This window comes from Ranitomeya imitator, chromosome 6 (genome assembly GCF_032444005.1).
Source record: "Ranitomeya imitator isolate aRanImi1 chromosome 6, aRanImi1.pri, whole genome shotgun sequence".
Lineage (NCBI taxonomy): Eukaryota > Metazoa > Chordata > Amphibia > Anura > Dendrobatidae > Ranitomeya > Ranitomeya imitator.
The window spans coordinates 480,855,181-480,872,676 of NC_091287.1; the positions used below are offsets into that span (position 1 = coordinate 480,855,181).

Sequence of the window (17,496 nt, forward strand, 5' to 3'; positions counted from 1 at the left end):
AAAAATAAAAGCCCATACCAGCTTCTCCTGAACAATGCCCAGGACTGTTGTGAATTCTGTGGTCGAGCTCCCTCCTGTGGTCATGAGTGGTACTTCGGCTGGTTCTGTCTATGAGCTTCCTCTGGTGGATGTGAGTGGGGCTGCGGCTTCTGAGTTTCCTTCCTCAGGTGACGAGGTTAAGTCGTTAGGTGCTGCTCTATTTAACTCCACCTAGTTCTTTGTTCCTTGCCTCCAGTCAATGTTCCAGTATTGGTCTTGCTCTCTCCTGGATCGTCTTGTGGCCTGTCTGCCCTGCATAAGCTAAGTTCTGCTTGTGTTACTTTTGTTTGCTATTTTTTCTGTCCAGCTTGCTATATTGGTTTTTCTTGCTTGCTGGAAGCTCTGGGACGCAGAGGGAGCACCTCCGTGCCGTTAGTCGGTACGGAGGGTCTTTTTGCGCCCTCTGCATGGTTGTTTGTAGGTTTTTGTGCTGACCGCAAAGCTATCTTTACTATCCTCGGTCTATTCAGTAAGTCGGGCCTCACTTTGCTAAAACCTATTTCATCTCTGTGGTTGTATTTTCATCTTTACTCACAGTCATTATATGTGGGGGGCTGCCTTTTCCTTTGGGGAATTTCTCTGAGGCAAGGTAGGCTTATTTTTCTATCTTCAGGGCTAGCTAGTTTCTCAGGCTGTGCCCGAGGCGCCTAGGTTTGGTCAGGAGCGCTCCACGGTTACCTCTAGTGTGCTGTGATAGGATTAGGGATTGCGGTCAGCAGAGTTCCCATGTCTCAGAGCTCGTCCTATGTTATTAGTAACTATCAGGTCACTTTGTGTGCTCTTAACCACCAGGTCCATTGTGTTTCTGAATTCCCAGTTCATAACAGTACTGGAGGCCCAAAGTACTAATGCTTCTCAATAGAGGGAAAAGAGAAGTTCTGAGACCATTTTTTTTTCTCTGCACTGTGTTTTGTCTTTCTTTTCCCCTAGACATTTGGGTGGTTCAGGACACAGGTGTAGTGATGGACATTAAAGGTCTGTTTTCTTGTGTGGATCATCTCGCTGCAAGAGTACAAAATATTCAAGACATTGTGGTTCAGAAATCTATGTTAGAACCTAGAATTCCTATTCCTGACTTATTTTCTGGAGATAGAGCTAAGTTTCTGAATTTCAAAAATAATTGTAAACTGTTTCTGGCTTTGAAACCCCGCTCCTCTGGTGACCCAGTTCAACAAGTTAAGATCATTATTTCTTTATTACGTGGCGACCCTCAAGACTGGGCATTTTCCCTTGCGCCAGGAGATCCTGCATTATGCGATATTGATGCGTTTTTTCTGGCGCTCGGATTGCTGTATGATGAACCTAATTCAGTGGATCAGGCAGAGAAAAATTTGCTGGCTCTGTGTCAGGGTCAGGATGAGGTAGAGATATATTGTCAGAAGTTTAGGAAGTGGTCTGTGCTCACTCAATGGAATAAATGTGCTCTGGCAGCAATTTTCAGAAAGGGTCTCTCTGAAGCCCTTAAGGATGTCATGGTGGGATTTCCTATGCCTGCTGGTCTGAATGAGTCTATGTCTTTGGCCATTCAGATCGATCAACGCTTACGTGAGCATAAAAATGTGCACCATTTGGCGGTATTATCTGAGCATAAACCTGAGCCTATGCAATGTGATAGGACTTTGACCAGAGCTGAACGGCAAGAACACAGACGTCGGAATGGCCTGTGTTTTTATTGTGGTGATTCCACTCATGCTATCTCCGATTGTCCTAGGCGCACTAAGCGGTTCGCTAGGTCTGCCACCATTGGTACGGTACAGTCGAAATTTCTTTTGTCCATTACTTTGATCTGCTCTTTGTCATCCTATTCTGTCATGGCATTTGTGGATTCAGGCGCTGCCCTGAATTTGATGGACTTGGACTTTGCTAGGCGCTGTGGGTTTTTCTTGGAGCCCTTGCAGTATCCTATTCCATTGAGAGGAATTGATGCTACGCCTTTGGCCAAGAATAAGCCTTAGTACTGGACCCAACTTACCATGTGCATGGCTCCTGCGCATCAGGAGGATATTTGCTTTTTGGTGTTGCATAATCTGCATGATGTGGTCGTGTTGGGGTTGTCATGGCTACAGGTCCATAACCCAGTATTGGATTGGAAATCTATGTCTGGGTCCAGCTGGGGTTGTCAGGGGGTACATGGTGATGTTCCAGTTCTGTCTATTTCATCATCCACCCCTTCTGAGGTCCCAGAGTTCTTGTTGGATTACCGGGATGTATTTGATGAGCCCAAGTCCAGTGCCCTACCTCCGCATAGGGATTGCGATTGTGCTATCGATTTGATTCCTGGTAGTAAGTTTCCTAAGGGTCGACTGTTTAATTTGTCTGTGCCTGAGCATGCCGCTATGTGGAGTTACGTAAAGGAATCCTTGGAGAAGGGTCATATTCGCCCGTCGTCGTCGCCATTGGGAGCAGGGTTCTTTTTTGTGGCCAAGAAGGATGGTTCGTTGAGACCTTGTATTGATTACCGCCTTCTAAATAAAATCACAGTCAAATTTCAGTATCCCTTGCCGCTGCTGTCTGATTTGTTTGCTCAGATTAAGGGGGCTAGTTGGTTCACCAAGATAGATCTTTGTGGTGCGTATAATCTTGTGCGTATTAAACAGGGCGATGAATGGAAAACAGCATTTAATACGCCCGAGGGCCATTTTGAGTACCTGGTTATGCCATTCGGGCTTTCCAATGCTCCATCAGTATTTCAGTCCTTTATGCATGACATCTTCCGAGAGTACCTGGATAAATTCCTGATTGTATACTTGGATGATATTTTGGTCTTCTCGGATGATTGGGAGTCTCACGTGAAGCAGGTTAGAGTGGTGTTCCAGGTCCTGCGTGCAAATTCTTTGTTTGTGAAGAGGTCAAAGTGTCTCTTTGGTGTTCAGAAGGTTTCATTTTTGGGTTTCATTTTTTCCCCTTCTACTATCGAGATGGACCCTGTTAAAGTTCAGGCCATTTATGATTGGACTCAGCCGACATCTCTGAAGAGTCTGCAAAAGTTCCTGGGCTTTGCTAATTTTTATTGTCGCTTCATCAATAATTTTTCTAGTATTGCTAAACCGTTGACTGATTTGACCAAGAAGGGTGCTGATGTGGTCAATTGGTCTTCTGCTGCTGTAGAAGCTTTTCAGGAGTTGAAGCATCGTTTTTCTTCTGCCCCTGTGTTGTGCCAGCCAGATGTTTCGCTCCCGTTCCAGGTCGAGGTTGATGCTTCTGAGATTGGAGCAGGGGCTGTTTTGTCGCAAAGAAGTTCTGATGGCTCGGTGATGAAACCATGTGCCTTCTTTTCCAGGAAGTTTTCACCTGCTGAGAGTAATTATGATGTTGGCAATCGAGAGTTGTTGGCCATGAAGTGGGCATTCGAGGAGTGGCGTCATTGGCTTGAAGGAGCTAAGCATCGCGTGGTGGTCTTGACTGATCACAAGAACTTGACTTATCTCGAGTCGGCCAAACGGTTGAATCCTAGACAGGCTCGTTGGTCGCTGTTTTTCTCCCGTTTTGACTTTGTGGTTTCGTACCTTCCGGGCTCTAAGAATGTGAAGGCGGATGCCCTGTCTAGGAGTTTTGTGCCCGACTCTCCGGGTTTGCCTGAGCCGGCGGGTATTCTCAAAGAGGGGGTAATTTTGTCTGCCATCTCCCCTGATTTGCGGCAGGTGCTGCAAAAATTTCAGGCTAATAGACCTGACCATTGCCCAGCAGAGAAACTGTTTGTCCCTGATAAATGGACGAGTAGAGTTATCTCTGAGGTTCATTGTTCGGTGTTGGCTGGTCATCCTGGAATCTTTGGTACCAGAGATTTGGTGGCTAGATCCTTTTGGTGGCCGTCTCTGTCGCGGGATGTGCGTTCGTTCGTGCAGTCCTGTGGGATTTGTGCTCGGGCTAAGCCCTGCTGTTCTCGTGCCAGTGGGTTGCTTTTGCCCTTGCCAGTCCCGAAGAGGCCCTGGACACATATCTCTATGGATTTTATTTCGGATCTCCCCGTCTCTCAAAAGATGTCGGTCATTTGGGTGGTTTGTGATCGCTTCTCTAAGATGGTCCATTTGGTACCCTTGTCTAAATTGCCTTCCTCCTCTGATTTGGTGCCATTGTTTTTCCAGCATGTGGTTCGTTTACATGGCATTCCGGAGAACATCGTTTCTGACAGAGGTTCCCAGTTTGTTTCGAGGTTTTGGCGAGCCTTTTGTGCTAGGATGGGCATTGATTTGTCTTTTTCCTCGGCTTTCCATCCTCAGACATATGGCCAAACTGAACGAACCAATCAGACCTTGGAAACATATCTGAGATGTTTTGTTTCTGCTGATCAGGATGATTGGGTGTCCTTTTTGCCGTTGGCTGAGTTCGCCCTTAATAATCGGGCCAGCTCGGCTACTTTGGTTTTGCCGTTTTTCTGCAATTCTGGTTTCCATCCTCGTTTCTCTTCAGGGCAGGTTGAGTCTTCGGACTGTCCTGGTGTGGATACTGTGGTGGATAGGTTGCAGCAGATTTGGACTCATGTAGTGGACAATTTGACATTGTCCCAGGAGAAGGCTCAACGTTTCGCTAACCATAGGCGCTTTGTGGGTCCCCGACTTCGTGTTGGGGATTTGGTTTGGTTGTCGTCTCGTTATATTCCTATGAAAGTTTCCTCTCCTAAGTTTAAGCCTCGTTTCATTGGTCCGTATAGGATTTCTGAGGTTCTTAATCCTGTGCCTTTTCGTTTGACCCTTCCAGCTTCTTTTTCCATCCATAATGTATTCCATAGGTCATTGTTGCGGAGATACGTGGCACCTGTGGTTCCATCCGTTGATCCTCCTGCCCCGGTTTTGGTTGAGGGGGAGTTGGAGTATATAGTGGAGAAGATTTTGGATTCTCGTATTTTGAGACGGAAACTCCAGTACCTGGTTAAGTGGAAGGGTTATGGTCAGGAAGATAATTCCTGGGTCTTTGCCTCTGATGTTCATGCTGCCGATCTGGTTCGTGCCTTTCATTTGGCTCATCCTGGTCGGCCTGGGGGCTCTGGTGAGGGTTCGGTGACCCCTCCTCAATGGGGGGGGTACTGTTGTGAATACTGTGGTCGAGCTCCCTCCTGTTGTCATGAGTGGTACTTCGGCTGGTTCTGTCTATGAGCTTCCTCTGGTGGATGTGAGTGGGGCTGCGGCTTCTGAGTTTCCTTCCTCAGGTGACGAGGTTAAGTTGTTAGGTGCTGCTCTATTTAACTCCACCTAGTTCTTTGTTCCTTGCCTCCAGTCAATGTTCCAGTATTGGTCTTGCTCTCTCCTGGATCGTCTTGTGGCCTGTCTGCCCTGCATAAGCTAAGTTCTGCTTGTGTTACTTTTGTTTGCTATTTTTTCTGTCCAGCTTGCTATATTGGTTTTTCTTGCTTGCTGGAAGCTCTGGGACGCAGAGGGAGCACCTCCGTGCGGTTAGTCGGTACGGAGGGTCTTTTTGCGCCCTCTGCGTGGTTGTTTGTAGGTTTTTGTGCTGACCGCAAAGCTATCTTTACTATCCTCGGTCTATTCAGTAAGTCGGGCCTCACTTTGCTAAAACCTATTTCATCTCTGTGTTTGTATTTTCATCTTTACTCACAGTCATTATATGTGGGGGGCTGCCTTTTCCTTTGGGGAATTTCTCTGAGGCAAGGTAGGCTTATTTTTCTATCGTCAGGGCTAGCTAGTTTCTCAGGCTGTGCCCGAGGCGCCTAGGTTTGGTCAGGAGCGCTCCACGGCTACCTCTGGTGTGGTGTGATAGGATTAGGGATTGCGGTCAGCAGAGTTCCCACGTCTCAGAGCTCATCCTATGTTATTAGTAACTATCAGGTCACTTTGTGTGCTCTTAACCACCAGGTCCATTGTGTTTCTGAATCACCAGTTCATAACACAGGACATTAGTTTGCCCTGTCACTCACAGACGTCCTGCTGTGACCCCAAGGCACTCCAGCGGGTCTAATAGGATTCCATCCGCATCCTGGGGGATACATATTGACCCTCGCATATCACACAGGTCACTGCTTCATATAAAATACATATATATATATACATATATATATATATATATATATATATATATATATATATATATATATATGATAAGATGAGAAAAGTTATTTAATGCTTTATTTTGTAGAAAAAGAAAGAATGAAATTGAATCTAAGTGATGAAAGTAAACCAAGAGATGAAACAGAATTTCCTCATCGTATATGTAAGTAGATGTTAAACTATCCAATAAACCAGAGGTGGGCAAATAATTTTATTTATTGGCCACATGGGAAACTAGGACTATGAGGAGGGCCAAACCAATCAGCTGAACTTAATTTTGCTAAAAAAATATTTTTATAGCTTTATAAAAGCAGTACATTTTATGGTTTAGTCTAACACCGTTGCAGCGGAGTTGAGCATCTGCTCATTTTCTAGTTTTAATGCTGCACGAGCCAATGAACAGAAAAAAAATAATTGTGAAAACCACTTTAAGGGTAGGTTTAGACATTACGATTATGTAATTGATTTGCATCATTACACAAAATTAAGGTTGTGCCTGGTAATCTAACCAGTAAAGGCTAAGCAAACAGCTGCGATCTGTTATTAATAGCCTAGGAACATTTAGGGCTAATAGACCCTTTCCCAGATTATTAATATCAGCCCCCAGTGGTCGGCTTTCCCTCTGCTTGTTGTGAAAAATATGTGGGAGCCCATGGTGTTTTAAAAAAAAAAAATTTTTTTAATTACCGCTAGACACGCCGGTCGCTGACTACAACTATCATTAGCGTTGGCAACATTAAACTCACAGAAAATTATTTTATACCAAAAGGCTTGGAACATATTTTTATTGAAGCCAATTTATGTGCCCCCATGTAGTTTTCAAAGGATATATAGCGAATGTAAACTCCTATATTATATTAAACTCAAGAAAAAGTGGAGTACTATGCAATTTTATAATAACTATATATCAAAGTTTGCTTAATTAATGCACAATATTGTAAAATTATTTTGAAATCTTTACAACAAGGACGGACAATCTGGTACAAAAACCTAGGTCCCTGTTGGAAAATCTACCGCAGAATGCACATCCGGGATTGAGCCAGATAATGGCGGACATCGACACATAATATGAGTAAGCACCCTAAATGATGATTTATACCCTCTGTATTTCCACTATATTATTATAGTGATGGAGAAACTATCTTGGCAGAGGAATTTTTTATCGTCTACGTGGAAAATGGGATAAATAATATACCAAACACTTATTATTACCCTGAAATTTCTATGGGATGGCAATTATAAGAACAATGATTATGTTTGGAGTATAGGTCATAAATCAAATAAATTATGACTTTTTTAGCTCTATGTGGCGGTTCTACATTACCTGCTGTCCATTGTGACTAAGCTGTTTGTCAGACCCATGACCTAGGATTTTATACTATGTTGTCTGTCCTTGTTGTAAACATTTAAAAATAATTTTATAATATTGTGTATTAATTAAATATACTGTGATATATAATTTTTATAAATTGTATAGTACTCCATTCAGCGTTGCCTGCTGATCGCAGGGAGAGCAGGCGGCAATGATGACAGTTATGGCTTGCAATATACACATACACCCGCCACTGACTACAAGTATCATCAGAGTCGTCTGCTCTCGCTGATCGCAGGGAGAGCAGGCGACAATGATGAGAGCTGCCTTCAGCACCTAGCGCCTGGAAACAGCACAAACTGTTCGGTTTTTCCCAGGTGCCGGTACGTGTCATGCTGATGACACACGGATGTCATCCGTATGTCATCAGTGTGTACATGTTCGGTACGCATTTCATCCGTGGTGCTGGTTTAAAATAGACACGCCTGCTGGTTTTTCATACGGACACATGGTCCATGTAAAAAACCTGACACGTGCACACTAGGGTTGAGCGACCTTCACTTTTATAGGATCGGGTCGGGTTTCACGAAACCCGACTTTTGGAAAAGTCGGGTCGAGTGAAATCGGCCGATCCTATAAAAAAGTCGGGGTCGGGGTCGGCCGAAACTCGAAACCCAATGCAGTGCATTGGGTTTCCATGGTTCCCAGGGTCTGAAGGAGCGGAAACTCTCCTTCAGGCCCTGGGATCCATATTTAAGTGTAAAATATAGAATTAAAATAAAAAATATCCTTATACTTACCCTCTGACGCGCCCTGGTACTAACCGGGAACCTTCCTTCCTTAGAATCAGCCTTCCAGGACCTTCGGTGACGTCGCGGGTGACGTCGCGGCTTGTGATTGGCCGCGCGGCCGCCCATGTGACCGCTCGCGCGGCCAATCACAAGCCGCGACGTCACCCGCGACGTCACCGAAGGTCCTGGAAGGGCTGATTCTTAGGAAGGAAGGCTGTCGGAAGGAAGCAGGGCGCTTCCGAGGGTGAGTATATTCCTATTAGGTATATACTCACCCTCGGAAGCGCCCTGCTTCCTTCCGACAGCCTTCCTTCCTAAGAATCAGCCCTTCCAGGACCTTCGGTGACGTCGCGGGTGACGTCGCGGCTTGTGATTGGCCGCGCGAGCGGTCACATGGGCGGCCGCGCGGCCAATCACAAGCCGCGACGTCACCGCGAGGTCACGGCAAGGTCCTAGAAGCGCGGATTCGAAGGAGGAAGGCTGCCGGTTAGTACCAGGGCGCGTCAGAGGGTAAGTATTGCAATATTTTTTATTTTAATTCTATATTTTACACTTTAATCTGAATTCCGATACCAATTCCCGATATCTTAAACATATCGGGAATCGGGATCGGAATTCCGATTCCAGATTCAAAAGATCGCCGACTTCATGGCCGACCCCCCACTGGGGTCGGGTCGGGTTTCATGAAACCCGACCTTGCCAAAAGTCGGCGACTTTTGAACAATTTCGACCCGTTTCGCTCAACCCTAGTGCACACCATTGTTGGATACAATGGGTGTGCGCGTGTCCTTATTTGCAGTCCTTAAAACACAGACCACATGTGAACATGAAAAACGGACGTGTGAAGGGGGCCTTAGGCTGATGGTTAGAGGAGTTCAGTCAAACATGGAGGCTTACTTTACCTTACCTTCAATAGTATACTTAACTCCTTCACGACATGCCCCGTACTGAAGAATCATAATGGCGGGTCAGTTTTAGCATTTATTGAACCTAGCAAAAAAGCCAAACAAAAAACAAGTGTGGCAAACAAACAAGATTCCGAACTGAGCTGCACCAGGTAACTTATAATCTTCACAGGCTATAGAACATATGGGACCGGCTTTCCATCAGACTTAAAAACACAACAATTGATGCATCCATGGGCGGTGCTCTACATATAGCAGAACAATAGAGTTACAAACTATGTAAGCATAAAAGATGTGGCACTCACCCCAAGATTGCTGAAAAACAATGTCCTTTAATTCGCTTTATGCGGCATTAGACATCTGTGGAGAGGCGGCAGGTAAAAGTGAGGGGTGCGGGGAGAGGAGAACGGACGACGGCCGTTTCGCACAAATGTGCTTCCACGGGTCCAGGACAAAAACAAGTGTGGGATTGCACCTTTTTTGCAATTTCACCGCACTTGGAATTTTTTTCTCGTTTTCTAGTACACGTTAGTACACATGGTAAAACCATTGATGTCATTCAAAAGTACAACTCGTCCTGCAAAAAATAAGCCCACACTGGCACTGGGAAGAAGGGGAGCGAAAAACGAAAAATCCAAACCGAAAAAAGCTTCGGGGGTTAATGGGTTTACGGTAACCAGATCCATTTACAGATGCCTGCTTTGAATTGAAGCTACTCCTTTGAATTGAAGCTACTCTCAGAAAATGAGCTATTATTTAAATTATCCTCGGGATGTAGATATCAGAAATACAATGATGGAACTGAGAGTTGTCAGATTCTTCTTCCACCATTGAACTTGTGCTTCTGAGAGCGCAGCAGGCATAATGACATCACTTTGTTGCAACTGGTATGTGGAGCCTCAGTACAAAGTGAAGAACAATGCAGCAAAGAAAGAGTGTTAGTTTAGTAATTTTGTTTATTTTTTTAAATTATCAATACTTATGAGGAAACTGTGGGACATCATACTTTGTGAGTGGCTGTGTGGGGACATTATAATACTGTGAGGGGACATTACACTGATTGGGGGCTGTGTGGGGACATCATACTTCATGGTTGGTTGTGTGGGGTACCATGCTGCGTGGGAGGCTCTGCAAAGATATCGTACTGCTTGGGGGCTGTGTGGAGACATCATACTGCTTGGGAGCTTTGTAGAGACATCATACTGCTTGGGGTTTTTTGTAGAGATATCATACTGCTTGGGCGCTTTGTAGAGTCATCATACTGCTTGGGGTTTTTTGTACAGATATCATACTGCTTGGGGGCTTTGTAGAGACTTCATACTGCTTGGGTTTTTTTGTAGAGATATCATACTGCTTGGGGGCTTTGTAGAGACATCATACTGCTTAGGGGACTGTGTAGGGACATTATTCTTTGAAGGAGTTAGTATGGACATCAAAATGCATAGAGAACTTTGTAGAGACATCATTGCATGTTGCATGGAGACATTATACTGCGTGGGGGTTGAGTGGGGAGATGTTCCGTGGGGACATTGTAATATGTATGGTGACATCAGACTATGTTATAGGGATTTGTCTGGATATCATACTGTGTGAGGGGACATCATATTGTGTGGAAAATTTTGTGGGCGCATCATACTGTGTGAGGGGACATCATATTGTGTGGAAAATTTTGTGGGCGCATCATACTGTGTGAGGGGGAGCTTTGAGGGGAAATCATATTGTGTGAGGTGCTATGTGGGAAAATCATACTGTTTAGGGGACTTTAGGGGGCATCATATTGGGTTTGGAGCTTTTGATCAAGGGACAAGGGCTGAAGAACAGAAGTATGACTTATTTTTTTATAAACTTTAGAAAAAAAACATCAAATTATATGGCTTTAATTTAACCCTATTGCAACATGTATTAACAGTAGCAGCTAGGCAATACACTTAATTCTGCTCAATATTAAGTGATAAAAATAAATATAAGACAAGAACAATAATAAGCTTGGCCTGATGGTTTGTCCCTCCACAAGAGTCGCAGTCTATAATATGTTTTTTAGTTTTTGTTCTACATTATATAGTATATACAGTAGATTGAGTTTTATGTCCTCATCCGTGTAATAATGTTCCCTAATAGATCCTGAACAGGAGTCAGCAGCGCTAGTGTGGGTCCAACAGAAGCGAGATCAAATCGTAAAACAAATGACTGACGCCTGTCTGAATCAGTGCCTGGACGCTCTCATTTCACATTCGATTATTTTCATGGAAGATTACGAACTGATAAAATCGAAGAGTACAAGAAGTGGAAAAGTCAGGAATCTTATGGACACCTGTGACTTGCAAGGAGAATCGTTTGCTAGGATTATTGTTCAAAAACTGAAAGAAAATAGGCACAGCGATCTCTGTCCCTTTCCAGAAATTTGAGGAAATTTGAGGAAATTCTCATATGAAGATTTGTGTATTTAAATTACCTGAAAATATGCAAACTGTGCAAAAGTTTTAAAAAGGTGTTGAAAAACATGCTGTAAAGTAAGAACGCTTTTAAAACTAGAATTATTAATTTTTCATTTTTATCAATTAGCAAAATGCAAAGCGAATGAAGAAAATGGAAATCTAAATCACATCAATATTTGGTGTGACCACTCTTTGTCTTCAAAACAGCATCAATTCTTCTAGTTACACTTACAGAAAATGAGGGATTTAGTAGGATTATTAAGATTATAGTCAGATGTATGAGTAACCAATTATAATACAGGTGATAATGATGAAGAATTTATGTTGATTTGAAGACAAAGGGGCGATCACACCAAATATTGATCTGATTTAGGTTTTTCTTTTCTTCATTCACTTTGCATTTTTTTCATTAATAAAAATAGGCTATTAACACTTCTATTTTAAAAAGCATGACTTCTGGGTATTGGATGGACCCTTACTTATTAGCACATAACCCAAACTATATAGCCTAATAAAATAATATATACACCTTATTTTTTGGTGTGAAAAGGACTCCTGATTCCAAAAAGGGAAGCACCCAGTCTAATACAATCGATATAAAACTCCAGGATTTGAGGGTTCTCCAATTCCTAAGGTCATTTGTGCCCTTTGCCCAGTACTCCAGGGATTTGTTCTTTGCAACATTTTTCAACTTCTGGCTAAAACTTTTGCACAGTATAACATGCAAAGTCATCGCTGGATGTTAAAGGGGTTGTTCTACTGAAGACTGGAGCCCAGTCTTTATGTCTGGTGAGTAGTGCATGATCATTCCCCATTTAAATGAATGGGTGATACAGAAACAGCCTAATATAATATGCATGTTCCTATTAGGAATACTCAAGGCTAAACTAATACCGGAGTTATTAGTTTTGCCTAGTGCTAGGTCTGAAGGATGAAATACATGACTTCTGTCTGTGGTGGTTTTTGAATCTCTAAATCAAGTACTGCTTCGGAGGCCCTGCTTTAAACATAACAGAGTCAGCTTTTCCTACATGAAGAGGACCGGAGTCCAAGCTGAAAGCCAAGAAAGCAGATCCAGAGTGGTATTTGTAGAGTAGGGAGAGAAGTAGAGTAGGAAAGGCAAGATTGGCGCGTGCTTAACATCATATAGGGTGCAGAATAGGAAAAATGCCCACTTGGGTATTTCTTTTCTCAATGGTCTGCTTGGCTTAATCTAGTGAGGAAAATGGGTTATATCTGGGTTTCTGTAACTGTTATTGGGACCTTGCAGTTGGTAGAAAAGTGGTTATCTAGGGATTGTTCAAGGGTATGGGCCCCTCATTTTATGGAGAACAATTTGATTGGTTTGGTGAAGGTTGTGGCTCATTTCACAGGGTTCATGATGTCCCTGAGCCGGTGACAATGACTTGGGTCAAAGCTGGCATATTTGAAATTTTGGTAGCCAGATATAAGACAGGATGTAGAGTGGGAAAATGCACTCTTTTGTTTGGATTACCTTGAGTATTTTGTGATGAATGCTGCTTTACTTTCTCAATGGGCTGCTTGATTTAACATAGTGAGGAACATGGGTTATATTGGGGTTACTGCACTGTTATTGGGTTCTTTAGGTTGGTAGAAAAGTGGTTGTCGTGGGATATTTCGAGGTTATGGGCCCTCATTTGATGGAAAACAATTTGGTTATTTTGGTAAATGTTGGGGCTCATGTTAAAGGTTCTATCATGCCACTGAGCCAGTGGCAATAACTTGGGTCAAAACTTTCATACTTGAAATTTTAGTAGCCAAACCTTTGTAGCTCCAAGAACCATTCTTCATTGTACTGTTAAATTCCATTGTATTATTTGATGGAAGTGAATTTAGTCTTTTAGAACAAGTTAGTGAAAGTACTTCTGTTATATGTTATTATTTGTTTTCAATAAAAGACTGCTGTAGCCAAGTCATTCCAAATTGTGGTCTCTTTAGTTTTCATAGGGACAAATTATAAGTGTGGGGATGGCTTTGGGGGTCGTGGCGACAAGGGATTGACCACATCTAGCGCCAGACTCAATCATACCAAAATTATGTTTTAATTGGACACTGTCTCCAATATTCCATAAACATTTTCAGTGGGAAACAGTCATTTCGTATATAGCAGCATGATTATTTTGTTGGGATCTCTAACAAACATAATGTAACTAAATAATTCATATTTACATTTCGCTCACGCTATACTATACTGGATATCTGATTTAAAGGGAACCTGTCACCTGAATTTGGTGGGACCGGTTTTCGGTCATATGGGTGGATTTTTCAGGTGTTTGATTCACCCTTTCCATACACGCTGGCTGCAAGCTGGCCGCAATATTGGATTGAAGTTAATTCTCTGTCCTCCGTAGTACAAGCCTGTGCAAGGCAATCTTGCCTTGCGCACGTGCAGTATGCTTTGCCCAACTGCGGGCAAAGCTGAAAAGCATTAGTGCGCATGCGCCGGCACACTATGTCCCGAAACACAGCTAAATACTTCTGGGAGACAGTGCGCCGGCGCATGCACACTAATGCTTTTCGGCTTTGCCCTTAGTTTGTACTTGTGATACTGAGGAACATATGGTTGCCTCCAAAAAATATTTTGTGCCAGAATGGTTGATGGGATGAATTTTTGGAGCCCCACTTTCACCTATGGACAAAGGTGTGATTTATAATATTGTAATACTATTTTTTATTACTATAGCGCCAACGTATTTAGCAGCACTTTACAATTCAAAGGTGAAATGTACAAAGAATAAAAACATGACATAGTAACACATAGTTCAATGCACACCAAGAGGAGTCAAGAGGATTGAGGACCCTGCTTTCAAGCTTAAAATCTATGAAGCTATAGGGGATACAATAGGTAAAAGGAAACTGCTTGTCATGTAAGGTCTAGAGATGAGCAAACCTTTCAAGGTCCCGATGTTTGGCGAACATGTTCATCGAAAGGTTCGACGAACGTACCTGAACCCCAGTGACTTCAATGAGAGGCAAAACCAAACACATAGACAACACATTTAGGGGGGCCAAAAAAGCTAAAATTAGGTTCAGACACCAGGAAAAGTTGCATCAATTGACCCATCAATTGTGCTATAAATAAATAAAAATAAAATTGATGTGGGTTCAACTGTATTTTTAATAACCAGCCATGCAAAATTGACAGCTGCAACCTTCAACTGTCAGCATTAGCATGGTTGGTTATCAAAAATACAGAGGCCACCACACTGTTTTTTATTTACATTTTTAAATAAATAATTTAAAAAAAAAATGGCATGGGGTCCCCCCATTTTTGACAACCAGCCAAGCTAAAGCTGACAGCTGGGGACTGGTATTCTCAGGCTGGTAAGGGAACAGCCTAAATATAGCAACCCGCAGCTCCACCTAGCCTAAAAATAGCAGACCGCAGCCTCCCCAGAAATGGATAGGTGTCTTATAGATGCCTCTTCATTACTAAGCCGTGGGCTTGATGTCACCAGACAATACACAGGTGACCTCAACCTCACAAATATGCAACCCCACTTGCCACTATTACAGGGCAAGTGGGAAGAGTCGTGCAAAGCCCCAAAACTGGCGCATGTAATAAATGCGCCTTTTCTGAGGCCGCATTCTCATCAAGAGAATGCCAAGAGTGTGCAAAGCAGTCATCAGAGCAAAAGGTGGCTACTTTGAAGAACCTAGAATATAAGACATAATTTCAGTTGTTTCACACTTTTTTGTTAAGTATATAATTCCACATGTCCTAATTCATAGTTTTGATGCCTTCAGTGTGAATTTACAATTTTCATAGTCATGAAAATATAGAAAAATCTTTAAATGAGAAGGTGTGTCCAAACTTTTGGTCTGTACTGTATGCTGGCTAACAGATGTAAATCATTCAGCTGCGGCAAGAAAAACTAAATCTCCGAGCACTAAAAAATACTCGGCGGATACCTGAGCGTGCTCGAGAAATCTCAAGTAATGAGTATATTCGCTCATCACTATTAATTACATAATTTCTGACTTCTGGCTGGTCAGAAGTTGCAGTCACAAGATGGCCCTGCAGGACCGCAGTGGCGCCAAAGAAAGGTAAAGACACCAGAGTGTGAGTATAAGACCGGGTGCCTGGACCTTACATTAGAAGCACCACTCCAGCGCTGAAAAAAACTGAATGTTGGCATAGTACTTTAACAAAATACACAGCCACAATTATGGCAAAACAGCAACAGAGATTTTTGCTGAGGTCTTGAGGCTCTAGTTCAGCAAAGAATTGGGAAAGTTCTTGGTGAAATATTTTCTGGCATGACAGTTGCCAATTTCTGCTGTAGACTGATAAATAAACCATTTAATATGGTCAAGTTCATAAAAGTGTTTTCTTGACATCTCTTTGCCAGATGTGTCTGTTGATTTGTAGATAGGAAATTTTCATTTAGGAAATACTGTATATTTCTTTCTATGCAAGGTTAAAACACATAATGAAAATCTTTAAAATTCCATCATGCTTTCTTGCCTTTCTATTAGGGCTCATTCACATATCCAATTTTCATGTACAAATGCTATCCATGTTTTTAACGGATTGCACTCATATCTGCAACAGTCTTTGGGGCCATTCACATGTCCATGATTTTCTCTGAGAGGTTCAAAGAAAATCGAGTAGATATGTTAGATTTTGATCCAAGTCTCACATCAGAATTAGCAATGCAAGTCATTAGGTCCTTGAAAAAATTGGACTGCACTCAGATGACATCCCGGAGAACAGGATTCATATTTCTTTTACTGTCCCCAGTGTTGCGATCGCCTTTATTTATGGAATAATGGCAACCACAAAAAAAAGTCAGATTTCCCATTTACTTCTCTCTCCTCTGATATGATGTAGCACATTAGAGGAGAGAGAAATGGGGTCCCCCGAGTACAATGGGGACCTCCTGTATCCCCCAGTCCCATCCTCCGGCCCTCGACGTCTTCTTCCGGGAAGATAAGAGTGGGCACATGCGCTGTGCACCCACTGAGATCTGCCGGCCACCACCCAGCAACAATAGGAGATATTTCCTATTGTTTCATTTTGATCACTGTGATAGACCCCTTTATCACTCTCTTAGGTAAAAAAATAATTAAAAAAATGTATTTTTTTACATTGAGGTTAGGGTTAGGGCTTGGGTTAGGGTTGGAGTTAGAGCTAGGGTTAGGGTTGGGGCTAGGTTTAGGGTTAGAGCTAGGGTTAGGGTTGGGATAGGGTTCAGGTTAGGGCTATGGTTAAAGCTAGGGTTAGGGTTGGGGCTAGGTTTAGGGATAGAGCTAGGGTTAGGGTTGGGCTAGGGTTCGGTTTGGGGCTAGTGTTAAATGATGGGGTTGATAGGGTAAGGGGTGGGGCTAGGGTTGGGGTTAGGGCTGTGTTGGGATTAGGGTTGTGTTGGGGTTAGGGTTGTGGTATTTGGGTTAGGGTTATGGTTAGGGTTATGGTTAGGATTGGGATTAGAGTTAGGGGTGTATTTGGTTTAGGGTTAGGATTAGGGCTAAACCAGGGATTCAAGCTTGAGGAGGATAATTTGCATATTCCAGGTGCCTTCTGGGAAAAGCGAAAAGTCTGCCTCAGCAAGAAGATCGTTGGGTACAGCCGGGACCAGCTGCTTGGAAAGCATCACCAAACCAGGGATTCAAGCTTGAGGAGGATAATTTGCATATTCCAGGTGCCTTCTGGGAAAAGTGAAAAGTCTCCCTCAGCAAGAAGATCGTTGGGTACAGCCGGGACCAGCTGCTTGGAAAGCATCACCAAAATTTTTGCCTGTAGGACATTATTGCAAGAAAGGTTGGCTGAGTAGATTACACAAGAAGGAAAACACACAGCAAGTCAGCAGGATCTAGAAGCAACATGGCAGATGTGACAACCTACATGGTCAGCTGCAGCATGTGCTACATGTTCGCAGATCGACTAGAAGAGGAATCCAATTTCACCTGTCAGAAGTGTAGACTAGTGGCCCTTTTAGAAGAAAAGGTGCGGGGTCTGGAAGAAAGAATAGCAACTTTGAAACTCAT

At 43.0% G+C, this 17,496-nt stretch overlaps 1 protein-coding gene across 1 annotated transcript in view; it reads left to right on the plus strand.

Moving 5' to 3' along the window:
- RIPK2 (receptor interacting serine/threonine kinase 2) overlaps window positions 1–13,422 on the plus strand; it is a 114,436-nt gene extending 101,014 nt beyond the window's left edge. Inside the window, exons 11-12 of the mRNA XM_069731580.1 lie at window positions 6,130–6,204; window positions 11,168–13,422. Coding sequence (XP_069587681.1) covers window positions 6,130–6,204; window positions 11,168–11,454 — 362 coding nt within the window. The 3' untranslated portion in view covers window positions 11,455–13,422. The remainder of the gene's footprint in view (window positions 1–6,129; window positions 6,205–11,167) is intronic.
- Window positions 13,423–17,496: the final 4,074 nt, after the last annotated feature.